Here is a 17147-nt window from a genome sequence, read left to right as displayed (position 1 = left end):
CTTAACCACCTATAATGTTAATCACTTTAAATGCTTTTGACTCCTTTGTTTTGGTGGTTTAATTGTATTTCATAGTCTCCATGCTTCTTTGTTTTGGAACAAGTTTCTATTTACCTAACTGTGAATTTCACTAGAGTTGTAAAATGTACCCCGAACATAGGATTTGGGGATTGCAAGCATTTACAGCTGATACTTAATTTCTTTCTTTTCATCACAAAAACGATTTTAGAATATGAAAAATATCTTTGGAGAAACAAAAAAATCAATTTCCTAATCATTTTATGGGCATACTTTTCAATATTTATAATCATATAGGATAAATATTTGCATTCTGCTATTGGCTTGTGAACATTTACCTATATTTCTCTGTGGTCTTGTTAGGGACAGTATACCTAAGTGGATAAAAGGCTGGGAGGTTGAATTTGGCTTCTTGTTTACAAAAGACTGATCCTTAGTCATCTACTTAGCCTCTATGTTCCTTTTCTCTTTCACTGAGATGAGAAAATCCATCCATCCCAATTTTTTGTGAGGATTAAAATGCGGTAAGAAAACACACACTCATAAACACATCTGCTTTGGTAAAGGAGCACATCAGAAGGGCTGGCTTGTGCGCGCTCTCGCTCTCTGTGTATGTGTGCTGTGTTTTATGTTACTGTAAAAGATGTAAAGAGAGGCACGTGGTTAAGTTCTCGGGGTGTGGACTCCACCAGTCTCACTTCAGTTCCTTTTGCATGAAGAGCTCAGAATCAAAAGAGGAAACTAACTCCTAAGATGAGCCTTCCATGTAAAATTGTAACCAGCTTCCTTCTAATTTTCAACGTTTCTTCCAAAGGTAAGTTGGTGGATGGGTCTCCACTGTCACGGTTAGAAGCTTCTTCTTCGGAGACCCTGAAGTAAGCATAAGAGCCAAAGAAGTCCCAACCCAACTTTCCCTGGAGGTGACTCTCAGTAACTCTTTTGCTTTTTCTAGGTGCAGTCTCCAAAGAGATTAGGAATGCTTTGGAAACCTGGGGAGCGCTGGGTCAGGACATCGACTTGGACATTCCTAGTTTTCAAATGAGTGATGATATTGATGATATAAAATGGGAAAAAACTTCAGACAAGAAAAAGATTGCACAATTCAGAAAAGAGAAGGAGACTTTCGAGGAAAAAGATGCATATAAGCTATTTAAAAACGGAACTCTGAAAATTAAGCGTCTGAAGATCCATGATCAGGATAGCTACAAGGTATCAATATACGATACAAAAGGAAAAAATGTGTTGGAAAAAACATTTGATTTGAAGATTCAAGGTAAGTGTTCATTCCCTTAATTGCTTTATTTCAGTGTGGGTGCTATTTGGCAAGTTGGAAAATAGCATTTATAATATTCCCCAACGCTGACCTCTGCCTCCAGGGGGGCTGTACAGGAAATCAGATGCATGTCTCCTGCGCCAGTGGAGACTGTGGTCCAATGATGGAATGGGATCCACACATTTGATAGACACATCTGAAGTCTACCTGCCTACAACTCTCTCTTCAGGTGGTTACAGGAATGTGAGGCTGGGTGAAGAACCTGGATTAAGGTGGCATTAATCAGGAGAGGGACACAGGTGGGCAGAGAGAAAAGGCAACTGTTCCAGGTTGCTGATGAATGGGCAAGTTAAGAGTGGGGCGGGAAAAGGCTGACTGGAGAGCAGCGGGCCTTTCATCGACAGAGCCCATTTCAAGCCAGGCTGCCCTGAAGGAGGAGTTATATGGCAGAAAAGGCCTGGAAACAACATATTTAAGGATGAACAGCCCTCGTTTTGGATCTGCTTGTCAGAGCGATTCAAGGTGATAGGTGATTTTTGCTAATATGTGTAGAAGATGCACAAGGTGTGGCTTTATTTATCTCTACCTGTACTGGGAGGGCAGGAGTGGATATTGAGGATGGGGTTAGGGAGACTAGTCAGAAAACTGCTGCTGTGATCCAAGGGAAGTGAGGACCAATTAAATCAGATGTTTTTGCGTGCAGCCTGGGTATCATTAGGTTATAAAGCTCCCTGGGGGATTATAATGAGCAGCCAAAGTCAGTCACCACTGGCCGAGACCAAAGGGTGCCTGTAAAATGGGAAGAATGAGGATAATAAAGGTCAGGCATAGAGAAAGGTGGCTTGGGCAAGGGAGAGAAGGAAGAGAAAGTGGAATCGAAACGCCATTGAAGTTGAAAGCCCAGGGGATGCTGGGGAGGGAGTCATAAGAAGGAAAAAGAAGAAGCTGCGCTTGACTTGGGGAGGCAGACAGGAACCCCAGAATGAGCACAGGCCAGCCATTCAGTGAGCAAATAAGCATTTCTGTGCTTCACACAGAAAATGTCACCGGAAACAGGGTCCCCTCCTTCTTCCTTTCTGTCTCCAGCCCCGTCTTCAGCACCTGGGCCTACCAGCAATCCCAGACAGTGTCAGATTGCCCAGTCCAGCAATCCCAGACACTGTCAGCTCCCCTGCAGTGACAACTTTCCACACCCTAGTCCTGCAACCCTGAGTGGGAGCACCTTGTAGAAATGTAGTGGGGTTGAGCATGGTGCTCAAAAGGGCCCCTGATTATGGGCTCTGGAAACCACAGATCTCAGGACTCCAAACAGCACAAAATTTGAGTGTCCTGTTTTGAGTGTGAGCCCTACACGGGAGACCATGCTGGTGTTTTCACATTTGGATCGCATTTAGCATTGTGGTGGAAATAATGGCTACCAGCTAGGAGTCAGGTGCTTGCTTACATGATCTTACTTAAAGCTCCCAACAATACTGAGACATAGCTGTTATTATCTCCTTGTTATATGTAAGAAAACAGAGACCTAGTCAGAAGCAGCTTGTCCAAGGTCTCATTGCTTGACAGGAGCAAAGTCAGGATTCAAACTCAGAGGTCTTTTTGGCAAGGATGATGGCCTTTTCTCTTTTTTTCCAAGCAGCTTCATTGAGATAATTCACCTAGCATTCAATTTGTCCATATACTAAAATGGCCTTTAGTATATTCAGAGTTTTGTAACCATCACCACAATCAACATTTTCATTGCCCCCAAAAGAAACCCTTCACCCTTTAGCCTAAAGACAGCGACTTGCTTTGTGTGTGTGCACGCCAATGTCATACAACATCTTGATTCAACTTGTAGTTGGGCACTATTACCAGACTTGAGGTCACCACGGCCTTGGGCAAATTCCCTATCTGCTCTGAGTCTGATTTTTGAATGACAACTTCAAGGGATATTCAATGAGACAATGTGTGTACAAGTGCCCTGCAGTGCCTAGGGCACAATACCTGTTTGCTCAGTGCTAATGCCCTCCCACATCTCTTTGTTTCTCCAAGCTTCTCTTTGTTGTTTTTTTGTGTGTGTGTGTAAGATGGAGTCTTGCTCTGTTGCCCAGGCTGGAGTGCACCAGCATGATCTCTGCTCACTGCAGCCTCTGCCTCCCAGGTTCAAGTGATTCTCCTGCCTCATCCTCCCAAGTCGCTGGGATTACAGGCGTGTACTACCACGTCCAGCTAATTTTTGTATTTTTTTTTTTTTGCGGGGGGGGGACGGAGTCTGGCTCAGTCGCCCAGGCTGGAGTGCAGTGGCGCGATCTTGGCTCACTGCAAGCTCCGCCTCCCGGGTTCACACCATTCTCCTGCCTCAGCCTCCCAAGTAGCTGGGACTACAGGCGCCACCACCACGCCCGGCTAGTTTTTTGCATTTTTAGTAGAGACGGGGTTTCACTGTGTTAGAGATGCCATGTTGGTCAGGCTGGTCTCAAACTTCTGACCTCAGAGGATCTGCTTGCATCAGCCTCCCAAAGTGCTGGCATTACAGGTGTGAACCACGGCACCCAGCCTCCAAACTTCTCAAACTCCAGTAGTTGTGCCTGCATTTCCTTCATGAGGGAGTTGCTGCTGCAGGCTGAAGAGGCAGTGGAGGGCTCCTTAGAAGCATATGCTGGTAGGGAAGGGGTTAATCCCAGCAACTCAGAACTAAGGAGTTCTCAACCATGGAAGGCCTTAGGTTGGATCGGTTCTAAGATGCTATCTTAGTGAATGTATACGGAGGTACCACTCCACAACTCCCGTCACTGCGTTGTTCATGTTAGCGAAATGCTAGAACAGTCAGCAGTCAGAAATTTATTAATCAATTAAATTAAGAATGCATCCTTTAAAAAGATGGAGATATGCATTTATTGATGTTCATTTAAAAAAGAATGTCATAATATAATTTCACAATAAAGGGAAAAAGGCAGACTATAAGATCACATAAACTAGTTTTAATTTTAAAAATATTACATATATATATAGAGAGAGAGAGAAGGAGAGAGAGAGAGAGAGAGAGAGAGAGAGAGAGAGGGTCTCACTCTGTCGTCCAGCCTGGAGTGCAGTGGCGCAATCTTGGTTCACTGCAGCCTCTGCCTCCTGGGTTCAAGCAATTCTCATGCCTCAGCCTCCTGAGTAGTTCGGATTACAGGCGCGTACCAACACACCTGGCTAATCTTCGTATTTTTAGTAGAGATGGATTTCACCATGTTGGCTAGGGTACTCTTGAACTCCTGGCCTCAAGTGATCCGCCCACCTCAGCCTCCCAAAGTGCTGGATTACAGGCATGAGCCACCTCACCCAGCTGAAGTATTACATTATTTATATATGTACACATAAATAGAAAATATCTGATAAAGATATACATGAAAATATTATTCATTATTGACTTTGAGTGGTGGCATTGTGGGTAATTTTTAATCTGCTTTAAACTTTTAAAAATATTTTATCAACTTGTACAATAACTGAAGTTGAAAGCCCACGAATGCTGGGCAGGGAGTGATAAGAAGGGAAAAGAGGAAGCTGCACTTGGCTTGGGGAGGCAGACAGGAACCCCAGCATGAGCACAGGCCAGCCATTCAGTGAGCAAATAAGCATTTCTGTGCTTCACACAGAAAATGTCGCCAGAAGCAGGGTCCCCTCCTTCTTCCTCTCTGTCTCTAGCCCTGTCTTCAGCACCTGGGCCTACCAGCAATCCCAGACAGTGTCAGATTGCCCAGTCCAGCAATCCCAGACACTGTCAGCTCCCCTGCAGTGACAACTTTCCACACCCTAGTCCTGCAACCCTGAGTGGGAGCACCTTGTAGAAATGTAGCGGGGTTGAGCATGGCGCTCAAAAGGGCCCCTGATTATGGGCTCTGGAAACCACAGATCTCAGGACTCCAAACAGCACAAAATTTGAGTGTCCTGTTTTGAGTGTGAGCCCTATGCGGGAGACCATGCTGGTGTTTTCACATTTGGGTCGCATTTAGCATTGTGGTGGAAATAGTGGCTACCAGCTAGGGGTCAGGTGCTTGCTTACATGATCTTACTTAAAGCTCCCAACAATACTGAGACATAGCTGTTATTATCTCCTTGTTATATGTAAGAAAACAGAGACCTAGTCAGAAGCAGCTTGTCCAAGGTCTCATTGCTTGACAGGAGCAAAGTCAGGATTCAAACTCAGAGGTCTTTTTGGCAAGGATGATGACCTTTTCTTTTTTTTCCATGCAGCTTCATTGAGATAATTCACCTAGCATTCAATTTGTCCATATACTAAAATGGCCTTTAGTATATTCAGTTTTGCAACCATCATCACAATCATGTTACTGTGTTACTGTTATAAGTAGAAAAAAAAAATCCATTCTGAAGAGACAGGCAAACTTCATGACCCAACCCCTAGACTATGTACTAACTGGTTGCTGAGTGTAGATACTTTCCATTTTCTTCCTTCTCAGTAACGCCGATAGCATCTTAGAACTGATCATCATGGGATGAGAAGAAAACTTTTAATTTAATTTCTGCATGCCTATATATATTGGGACATAAATGAAGTTTGACTGTCATGTTCCATGGGGAAGATATTGGTGTCTGGAAGTCAGAGTGGGAGGGAATCATTGAAAAATAAGCTAGTGGGTCTATATTATGAATGGAGAGAAACTGAGAGGGAAAAGTGGCAAGTCTGGGGGAAACAAAGCAAAGAATTAGAAAAAAAAAAAAAAACCAGAGGAGGAGGAAAAAGAGAAGGTCACACAGCTAGGAAGTGATGGGGCTAGGATGTAGACCTGAGCCATCTAATGTCAAGCCCAGGCATTTTCCTTTTATGATGCAGTCTCTCTCCGGGAGAGGCAAGAAGTTTGTGATTATTGAATGCATGAACTACCACTAATAATGTCAGTGCCTAATGATCTGCCCAGGACTTTGCCACATGTTGCTCCTTTTGTGACAGGTGGGGCATGTTTTTCTGATCCTTTTCTGATGCTCTGAGGAGGGCCAGTGTAGACCCTGTGAGCAGCTGAGCAGCTCTGGGCTGGGAAAAGGCAGAACCAAGTCTCTGGTTCCCAGGCAGGTGCTCTTTTTCCCCAGAGCCTTGAGCTCCTTGGACACCCACGTGCTCACATGTACCCACCTGGCCCTCTGCTCCAGGAACTTGGTTGGGGCAGAAGTATCCGAGGTCCCCGTTCACATGTCAATGTGGCGATTCCTCCAGGATGGGGTTCCTGGCTGCTCTTAAAGCATTGCCCTTCTCAAACTCCCGAGGCACCCTCTTAGCCATATTCCTAAACCCTGACTGCCATGTTTTATTTAGATGGTGCCCTAAGGCCACTCACTGAACCTCTCAGAGCCTTGAACATTTTTTTCTGTAAATGGGAAGAAAAACATCAGCCTCTCTGTTAGGATTAAGTGGTATCATACATGTGAAAGCATTTTAAGGTATAAGACAGCATATAAACATTACATATGATACATTATTTAGTGGCAAAATGTATCTATGAATGTCATCAGAAATAATTTTTTTCTGAATGCTCTTTGTAAATAAAATCATTTCCAAAAGGTGCTAGAGGTCTTTGACATGGTTCCCTTGTCCCTAACTGACTCCATCCCCCACTATATAAATAGATATGCTCATTAAAATCAGAAAATTGCCTAAATTGAACTGGATCTTTATTTTCTTTTTAGAGAGGGTCTCAGAACCAAAGATCTCCTGGACTTGTATCAACACAACCCTGACCTGTGAAGTAATGAATGGAACTGACCCCGAATTAAACCTGTATCAAGATGGGAAACGTGTAAAACTTTCTCAGAGGGTCATCACACACAAGTGGACCACCAGCCTGAGTGCGAAATTCAAGTGCACAGCAGGGAACAAAGTCAGCAAGGAATCCAGGATGGAGACTGTCAGCTGTCCAGGTGCGTGGCAGGCGTCACTTCACAAACACAGCTCTCCAGGCCCTCAGGAAGTAGAGGCAAGCTGCTCCAGGTCACAGGTGCTCATGCTGGGAGGCAGCCCTGGCTCAGGATGAAGCGTGAAAACGTATCTCTTCCTCCTGGAAACCTTCAAGGGAAGCCTCGGGGCGGGGGGTGGTATTCTATGGTTACCCATCCTGGGAGTCCTCCCACTGAGCACAATTTGACCACAAGCAATTTTAAAGATCCTCTTCTAGGAGAAAGAATTGCAAAACTGAAGAGGGAGGAGCTGTAGAGAGTATCTCATGCAAAACCCCATTTTCCAGAGAGGGAAACTGACTTGCCCAAGGTCCCTTGGCTAGTTAGTGACATGATTCCAACTGCTCCCCTAAAGATCATCAGTGGTCAGCACCTCCTATCAGGAATAAAGGTAGAAAGGTTGCAGAAACCCTGAGGGGCAGGGACATGGGGGAATGGAGCCCTTGAGGCCAAAGAGGACTGTGGACAGCAAGGCAACACTCCTGGCACACAGCAGGATGGCAAGGCTTGGGGACTAGCTCCAGGAAATCTCAAAACTCCAAGACCATAATGGATCCCCAGTGTCCCAGCCTAACGTGACCTCCAGAAGTATTTCTGAGAGGCAGCCTGCTGTAGTGCCCAAGCTCTCACCTGGGAGTAGAGGTCTGGACTTCTAGTTTGGGTCTGTCCAAATTTAGCCAGAGAATCTTGAAAGAGTTTCTTCCCCTCTCTAGGCTTCAGCTTCCTGGCCCACGAAGAAAATAAGCACCATGTTCACAGACTATTAGATGAGTAGGCTCTTGGATCCACTTCCAAGTTCATTCATGTGGGCCATTGGGCTGCCTCACAATATAGCAGCTAGCTTCCCTCAGAGCCCTCTAAGAGCGAGCAGGAATAAGTGCCCAGGACAAAAGCCATGGTCTTTTTGTAACTTAATCTCAGGAGTGATATCCCAATCACTTCTGCTGTGTTCTATTCATTAGAAGCAAATTAATAAGTCTAGCCCACATTCAATCAAAGGGGATTGCATATAGGTGAGAATACCAGGAAGCAGGGGTCATTGAAGGCATCTGAGAATCTGCCAATCACCAACTTGACCAGCATCACTTCACCCCCGGTTTTCCCACCAGTCATTCTCCCACATTCCCCTATCACTAAGGCACAGTGAGTGAAGTTGCCTCTCCTTGACCTCACAACTTCTTTTTTTTTTTTTTTTTTTTTTTAAAGACAGGATTTTGCTCTGTTGCTAAGGCTGGAGTGCAGTTGTATGATCATAGCTCACCGCAGCCTCGACCTTCCAGGCTCAAGCGATCCTCCCACCTCAGCCTCCCCAGTAGCTGAGACTACAGGAGGATGCCACCAAATCCAGCTAATTTTAAATTTTTTTGTAGAAATAAGGTCTCACTGTGTTGCCCAGGCTGGTCTCGAACTCCTGTGCTCACACAATCCTCCCACCTCAGCCTCCCAAAGTGCTGGGATTACAGGCATGAGCCACTGCAGTGTCCTCGGGAGATCTTTGATTAGAGTTGTCAGATATAGCAAATAAAAATACAGTATAAGTATGTTTCAGATATTGCATGGAACATACTTAGGCTAGAAATTATTCATTGTTTATCTGAAATTCAAATTTAACTGGGTGTTTTGCATTATATCTGACAACCCTACTTTTCATGTTTATTTTAACTGGAACCCCCAAGTGTAAAAATGTGTGTGTATCAGGGATGGAAGGAGGGAGAGAAGGAGGACCTTGGGAGCAGCCAAGGTTTGAAGGCTGGAACACTTACATTCCTTATTCTATGGTGCAGATCAGAAGCTGGTTGGGAGAAGGACCACTAGGGAGATGGGAAGAATACCTGGGGAGAGATTAGGGTGGAGGAGCTGCTCTTAAAGACCTGAAAAGGGATTTGGAAGTTTTATTCTGAAAGGCCAAGGCAGAGGGGAGCAATGATCAGAGTCTAAACATTTGGTTCAGATTAGGTGAGCGTTTACATACTTAAAACCAAAACACTAGATTCCGATGCGCAAAAATACTTTATCACATAAACTCATGGGCATATGATCTCCAAGAGAAACTGTAGGAAGATAGTATGCCTGGATTTAGGAACTGGGAGGGTATATGTTTGACTGACAGTGCCACCGCTGCTTCTGAAACATAATGGAACATTCCCCACCACGAGCACTACCAGGTGTCCCACGGCGCCACACTGGACAAATTGGAGAGCAGGCTGGGTAAAGCATTGCCTACATTCCTGCATGTGCCCAAGATAAAGTTGTGGCCACCCTACCTGACAACTCGGAGATGGCGCTGGTGGCTGCATGACTTAGCCATGTGCTCCCCAAAGCATTTCAGGCCTGCCCTGCCCCACCCCGGGTCAAATCTGAAAAGTTCTCAAGCTCAGCAGGAAGTGGCCTCTGGTATCTCCTGCCCCTCCTCCAAGCCAGTAGGGCCTAAAGGGCCCTGAATCCTTTACTGACCTAATTTCAATGGTTTAAGATTATGCCTGCTTCTCTGGTGGAGGCCTCTTCATCAGTAGAGCTTAGAGATGTTGTGTAACTGGCAGGCAAAGAATGGGTCAGAGAGAGACTTGAGGAAAGAAAGCCAAGATGAACAAACCACTGCAGTCTGATAATCTGTTAAACTTGGTCTCTGAGCCTCTGACCCTCTCCTTGGGCCCATCCTGGGGCTTCATGTATAACAGTGTCTCCCTAGGATCTTTTTTGCCTGGAGGAGCATTTCTTTGTGATGCTGGGCCAAGTTCTAGTTTGTTCTTCAGATGACTCCATCCCCTGACCCCAGCCCCACTGCTGCTTCTCTAACTGCTATTGACTCACAAAGGGCAGACAGCCCTCCCGTTTCCCCTGTTTCTGGGAAACAGCTCCCAGAAACACCAGTGCGAGAACACTAGTAAGAGTGAGACCTCACATTTGTGTTGTTTTACAGTTTACAAAGCACTTTCATATCCATTATCTGATTGACTTCCAACAGCCACCTTATGATGTAGGTTTCATTATCTCCACTTTACAAAGAAGGAAACAGGCTCAGAGGGGTGAAGTAACTCTCCAAAGCTCACTACAGCTCTTGCCTAGAAAAGCCTAGACCAAACCCATTTCCCTTAACACCGAAGTCACTGTTTTCCTCATTGCATTACAGTGACTGAAGGTCCAGAAACTGAAGACTAAGTCTACTGCTGTTACTAACGCACTGTACGCCTGGTTTCTCTCGTGGCTCCAGGGAAACTCTGTGAGGGGTTGCTGGCCATGAGGTCAGAGTGCTGGGCCGGACAAGTGAAATATTTACCCTGAGTGTTTGGAAACTGCCTGGTAGAGAGGGTGAGAAGGAATCATGGTGCGGGGGGCGGGGTAGCCAGAGACGAGAGCAGGATCAACAGCGCAGAAACACCGAGACAAGGGGTTGCTTATGGGAACTGCTCAGCAACAGATATTTTGTGGCTTCGGGCAACTCATCCTCCCTCTCGGGGCCTCATGTTTGAAACTAGAGGTTCCTTTAGAGTATCTCTAAGATCCTCGGATCTAAAAGTTTGTGATGCTGTCCATGACGGGGGCAGTGGGCAGGCAGGCCTTGGTGCATGAGCAGTCAGGCATTTCTAGTCCCTGAGAGCAGTTTCCCAAGGAGCCTGCAGATGGAGCTTCCCCAGGACCTTGGGTCCTCCCAGGGTTGACACCACTCACCACCCTTTGTGAGCCTGGGAGCTATGGGGTGAAAGGTCCCAACAAGCTCTCTTATCTGCTGGATGCAGGAGGCAGCGTCCTTGGCCAGAGTAACGGCCTCTCTGCCTGGACCCCTCCCGGCCAACCCACTTCTCTTCCTTTTGCAGAGAAAGGTCTGGACATCTATCTCATCATCGGCATTTGTGGAGGAGGCAGCCTCTTGATGGTCTTTGTGGCACTGCTCGTTTTCTACATCACCAAAAGGAAAAAACAGAGGAGTCGGAGAAATGGTAAGCTCCCCCTCTTTTGTCCCACTGCAGGCCCCAGCAAAATCCCCATGAAACAGCTCATGGGGATGACACCTTGAATCTGCAGAGAAAATAATGGAAATAGGTAGTTTCGGAATGTCAGGGTTGTAGCCAGCGGGTATAGCTTGTTTCATTTTGTGGTTAGCTTGATTTTTGAAAAACAAATTCTTAGTGGTGACAATGTGGGAGCTTTGAGACACTGAATCCAGTTGGCCTCATTGGAATCCACCACTGAGGCCTACTTGGTGACAGGCTAATGTGAACATCTTTTGAATGAGCCACACTTCTCTACATAGGTAGAAAGGTTAGCTCCAAAACACCGTTTCTAGCAATAAATGTCCTGTCTATGGGTGACCGAAGACTGTGGACTTAGTCTTGGGTTCAGTCTAGGAGCTTGGTTCAGGACCAAGCTCCTAGAAACACAGGGAAAATCATTCAGGTCATCAGGTACTCACAGGAAAACAGCTAGCAGGGTGACTGTGCCCCCTTTGCCAATTCTCTGTTTGAGGGATGTGTTAGGGTTGAGAGTTTCTCCTCGGATCAGGCCTGTCTGACAACCTATCAGCAATGAAAAGGGGAGCTGGCTCAGGGAGCATCCAGGCCAGCCAAAGCAAAACACTTCAGAGAATGGCCAACCCAGGGTCACTGTCGGAGCACAGACGAGGGTGTCAGCCATTGGCGGGACTTACAGCCAAGGGAACAGGCCCTGGGGTTCTCTGCAATTCACATTCACAGCAGGACTTGGTCTCTCCCTAGAACCTGCAGGCAGAGCCACACCAGCTGCTTCCAGTGCTGCCCAGGGAGGTGGTCCAGATTTCCCCAGGCAGCGGTGGCCTTGGGCCCTATGCCCTCTGGATTTGGTTTCTTTACCTCAAACTTCTTCCTCTGTTCTCCCTCTGCCTCCCTGTTGGCTGCGGTCCCTCAGCCCCACGTCCCATCACGCCACTGCCCCCAGCCCAGGTTCCGAAACATCTTCCTGAACTTAGCCCCATTCTTCCCACCACCATTGTCCCACACTTTCCACCACAGTGCAGCTGAATCACTGGCAGGGCCCTTAGGCATGCCTGGCTTGCCCTCCTCTGTGCCCAGCTCTGGCTGTTCTCCATGCTCCCCTCCAGCAAAGACCCCTTCTCCATTGACTAATGGTCGAAGACCACATCTTCTTCCAAGGTGGACCTCACTTGTCACCCCAAGACAAGGTGATCTCTGCCATCACCAGGCTGAGAAGACCAGCATGGTGGTTAGCTCATGCTGATAAAAAAAAAGTCATTAGTCCCTGTGTTTTATATCTATTAGTGCATCCAGCTTTCAGAGTGATCTTAGGAGACAGATAACAACATAGTTGAGTAAACTTAAATTCAGTGAGGTTCAATTATTTGCCTTAAATCCTATGGCCAGTAGGTTGACTCAGGCCTCGGCTGAGGCAAGGAGCCTAGAATTTAGGGCACAGAATTTAAGGAGGCTGACCTGCCCTCGCACAACCTGAAAGTTGGTGCCTCTTTAAACTGCATGCCTGCCAGCCTCACTTGCCTCATCCCAGTCACGCCTTGGGTTGAGTAACCAGGAGATGCAAACAAGGGAGAAGGACAATGAGCATGGAGGAATTCCTGGGAGCACACGTTTAGGTGCCAGCTGCAGCTGCTGGGGTGGGCAGGCTGAGACCCACTGTCCTGCTTGAACCAGGCAGGGTGCACAGAGTCATAGCCAGCCTTGTCTGTCCAACCCTGCCTGCAGTCTCAGCCATGTGGTCACACCCCATTCCTCCTACCAGAACGCATGTGCCTCTGTCTATACTTTCCGGTGGCCCTGGGCTCTTCACAGAAATTGACATTGCAATTTTCAGTTCTTGCTCGCCTCTTACTTGATTTTAGTCTTCCTGAGGACAATTTGTGTCTAAGTCACAATGACACTTAACACTTAGAAGATGAGGAATAAACATTGGAAGGACAAATGAACAAAGTGGTGGATGGGCCAGGTGTGGTGGCTCACACCTGTAATCTCAGCACTTTGGGAGGCCAAGGCAGGAGGATCATTTGAGCTCAGGAGTTTGGGACCAGCCTGGGCAATGTAGTGAGACCTTGTCTCTACTTTAAAAAATAAATTAAAAAATTAGGCGGGTGTGGTGATGTATGCCTGTAGTCCCAGCTAGTCAGGAGGCTGAGGTGGGTGAATCATTTCAGCCCAGGACATTGAGAATACAGTGAGATGTGATCAACCACTGCACTCCAGTCTGGGCGACAGGGCAAGACACTGTCTCAAAAAAACAAAACAAACAAAAAACAAAAATGGTGGGTGAACAGAGTAGTAAACCAATGGCCGATGCAAGCTTGCCACATAGGAGATGAAGAAGGACCACCCACTGCGCCATAATTCAGAACTGGGGTCAGGGGTTAGAGCCCTCTGCACAGTCTACTGGACATAACCTAAGCAACGACTGCAGGGCACGGAAGATGGCATAGAGGATGTGTTTTGCCCTTTCTGGAGGCCCTTTCCTCTTTGTGCTCAGAGCACACGAGCCACTTAGGTATCAAAATCACATTGTCTAACTTTGACTCTACGCTCAAAGCCACCTGATGCTCACATTTCCTGTAGTCAGAGGAGGCCATCTGGTTTGAATCAACATCCGGAAGTTACAGGGTGATGCTTAGAGAGGGCTTGTGCTTCCCCAGCCACACATCTCCATAAAGATGTAAGAGGTAATTGTTTCGGCCGGGTGCGGTGGCTCACGCCTGTAATTCCCGCACTTTGGGAAGCCAAGGCGGGTGGATCACCTGAGGTCGGGAGTTCGAGACCAGCCTGACCAACATGGAGAAACCCTGTCTCTACTAAAAATACAATATTAGCTGGGCATGGTGGTACATGCCTGTAATCCCAGCTACTCAGGAGGCCAAAGCAGGAGAATTGCTTGAACCCGGGAGGTGGAGGTTGCAGTGAGCCAAGATTGTGCCATTGCACTCCAGCCTGGGCAACAAGAGTGAAACTTTGTCTCCAAAAAAAAAAGAAAAGAAAAGAGGTAATTATTTCACCCCAGGGAAATCTTCTCTTCCTACCTCCCTCTGCTCCCTCTGGAGCTACTGTACTGAAATACCTAACTTACAGCCTGAAGGAGTCCAGAGGGGCCAGCAGGGTGCTCCAGGTCTCTAGCAGCTAGGCACCCTCACAGATTCCCTGTGATTTTAAGAGTACAGGAAAAACTACATTACGAGTAGTTGTGGGCCTGCTTTCATGGACTGAAGTCACACAAAGAAGAAAATCCTGATGGATGAGGAGAGGAGGAATTCTTTCCCTCCTACGGCCAAGAGGATAGGTCATGAATTTCTGAGGAGTTAGTAAATTTCTAAGGACAAAAAGTCCCCTGCATATTCCAACCTCTTGCCAGTAGGTGGGTTGCATGACAGTAGAACTGGGGGAAAGGCAGATCTAACATAGAAATGCCTCAGAAGGAATGTAGTTACTAATATCCTCCATGACTCCTCATAACCCCTTCCCATGCGCTCTAACCACGAGGTTCTTGCTCTCAGGGAACAATCTCTAGGTCAGCACAGAGGTAGGGTTCCAGGTCTGAGTGCTCTCTCTGATCACAGGAGCATCAGGCACAAAGCCCTCCACTCGTGTGTCTTCTTCCTGTTGGTTCCTTGAGTTCTCTAGTCCTAGGCCCTCCCTCTACCTTATGGTGAGCACTTCTTTCTCTCCTACAAGCTTTAGAGTTCTCAGAGAGTAGGGTCAACTTCTTCTTCCTCATTGCATCCCCCAAAGCAGTACCTTTTATGTGCAAGTCGCCTTGCACATGAAAGGTACTCAATATTTACATCAATTTCACCTGGCCAAGATGAACTCTATTGAGGTTTTGTTGTTGCAGATGAGGAGCTGGAGATAAGAGCGCACAGAGTAGCTACTGAAGAAAGGGGCCGGAAGCCCCACCAAATTCCAGCATCAACCCCTCAGAATCCAGCAGCTTCCCAACATCCTCCTCCACCACCTGGTCATCGTTCCCAGGCACCTAGTCATCGTCCCCTGCCTCCTGGACACCGCGTTCAGCACCAGCCCCAGAAGAGGCCTCCTGCTCCGTCGGGCACACAAGTTCACCAGCAGAAAGGCCCGCCCCTCCCCAGACCTCGAGTTCAGCCAAAACCTCCCCAAGGGGCAGCAGAAAACTCATTGTCCCCTTCCTCTAATTAAAAAAGATAGAAACTATCTTTTCCAATTAAAAAGCACTGTGGATTTCTGCACTCCTGATGTGCACACCCATACTTCCATCAGGTGTTTTCTACATGCAGAACATTGTCACCTCCTGAGGCTGTGGGTCACAGCCACCTCTGCATCTTCGAACTCAGCCATGTGGTCAACACCTGGAGTCTTTGGTCTCCTCAGAGAGCTCCATCACACCAGTAAGGAGAAGCAATATAAGTGTGATTGTAAGAATTGTAGAGCACCGAGCACAGAAATCTTAGAGATCTCTTTTCCCCTCTCAGATCATGTGTAGATGCGATAAATCAAGTGATTGGTGTGCCTGGGTCTCTCTACAAGCAGCCTATCTGCTTAAGAGACTCTGGAGTTTCTTATGTGCGCTGGTGGACACTTGCTCACCATCCTGTGAGTAAAAGTGAAATAAAAGCTTTGACTAGATCCGAGTCTGCTCATTGTGTGAAGGACCCCAGTATCAAGGAGAGAAGGCTGCCGAATAAGAAAGAGCCTCGCTGGTGTGACAGCAGGATCAAATTCAGTCAACTCAATCCAGCTGAGACCTCCTTAGTTCTCACCAGAATGACCAGAACATTCTCCCCAGGTCTCAGCTGCAAAGCTGGGTCCAACAACCTATTTGTAGATTTCCATAACGAATTGAAGCCTCCATGCCCAAATGTTAACAGGAATCACCAGAAAACTTAACCTTTTGGGTCTTACTTCCTTGACTCTTCAGACACGGTCATAATGATCTGTACTGTCATCCTTGAAAACAGGGGAATCTATGGAGGTGTCATGAACTCATCAGATGACATACAAAAGGATAGGCTAAGAGACAACTCAGTTGAATCAAATCTTAAGTGTCTTAAATGACTGTAATTAAAAGGTCAGACCCCATCCCCAGCTAGCAGTCATGCTAGCTGTACTTTGGGGGAAGTGGGGAGAAAAAAATAATTTTCAGTTGGAGTTCTAAAACAATAAGTGGTGAGAAGGCACCTGTTTTGAAATGTTGGTGCCATGTCTGTGGTCCTGTCTGCCCGCCTTCTCCTTGGCTTCTTAGACTTGCTAAACCTTGTTACACTCTGGCAGGAAGCTCTGAGGGCTAAACCACAAAAACTAAGTATATTCAGGACTTCCTGTGACAGCTCACTGAGGATTGAACTACTTTTTCCTCTGAATCTGAGAGGCTATTGTTCCAGCACCCAGAGTTAATTACTAAGGGCAATGATGAATGAAACCTCATCACCTCCCAACATTCAAACACAAAATCCAGCTAGGTAACAATTGCCACAAGATCTACCCAGTAGAGGGATGAGGGCTCTGACCGGGCATGGTGGCTCATGCCTGTAATCCTAACACCTTGGGAGGCCGAGACAGGTAGATCACCTGAGGTCAGGAGTTTGAGACCAGCCTGGCCAACATGGTGAAACCCCTTCTCTACTAAAAAAATTAGCCGGGCATTGTGGCACACACCTATAATCCCAGCTACTCGGGAGGTTGAGGCAGGAGAATTGCTTGAACCCGGGGCTGTGGAGGTTGCAGTGAGCTGAGATCACATCACTTCACTCTAGCCTGGGCAAAAGAGCGAAACTTCGTCTTAAAAAAAAAAAAAAAAAGAAAAAAGAGGTGAGGGTCCCAGCCCTGCCCCTTTCTCATTCTTCATGACACCTATGAGTGATTTCATTGGCTATCTCGCCAGAGTAGCTCATATGCCGTTCCCTTAAGAAAATCTTCCCTGGCTATCCAGCCCTGAGCTCTGCCTTTCTTCTGAAGTCCTGTGGCATTAC

At 46.8% G+C, this 17147-nt stretch overlaps 1 protein-coding gene across 1 annotated transcript; it reads left to right on the top strand.

Annotated features, from left to right (window-relative positions):
• Positions 1-707: 707 nt before the first annotated feature.
• LOC105479110 (CD2 molecule) lies at positions 708-15804 on the top strand. The gene is made up of 5 exons (XM_011736926.2): positions 708-832; positions 971-1291; positions 6956-7186; positions 11038-11160; positions 15038-15804. Exons 1-5 carry the CDS (start codon positions 772-774, stop codon positions 15355-15357), a joined length of 1056 nt encoding a protein of 351 aa, XP_011735228.2. The 5' UTR covers positions 708-771; the 3' UTR covers positions 15358-15804.
• The last annotated feature ends 1343 nt before the right edge of the window (positions 15805-17147 follow it).

Source organism: Macaca nemestrina, chromosome 1, assembly GCF_043159975.1.
Source record: "Macaca nemestrina isolate mMacNem1 chromosome 1, mMacNem.hap1, whole genome shotgun sequence".
Classification (NCBI taxonomy): domain Eukaryota; kingdom Metazoa; phylum Chordata; class Mammalia; order Primates; family Cercopithecidae; genus Macaca; species Macaca nemestrina.
Note: the sequence above shows the minus strand (reverse complement) of the source record. Positions and strands in the feature narration are given on the sequence as shown.

What these genes read in the sequence shown, in the direction of transcription:
- LOC105479110 (XM_011736926.2), top strand. Translation starts at nt 772, where the DNA reads ATGAGCCTTCCATGTAAAATTGTAACCAGCTTCCTTCTAATTTTCAAC. An exon ending in TTTCAACGTTTCTTCCAAAG is followed by an intron (nt 833 to 970) that starts GTAAGTTGGTGG and finishes TGCTTTTTCTAG; the next exon opens with GTGCAGTCTCCAAAGAGATT. An exon ending in ATTTGATTTGAAGATTCAAG is followed by an intron (nt 1,292 to 6,955) that starts GTAAGTGTTCAT and finishes TTTTCTTTTTAG; the next exon opens with AGAGGGTCTCAGAACCAAAG.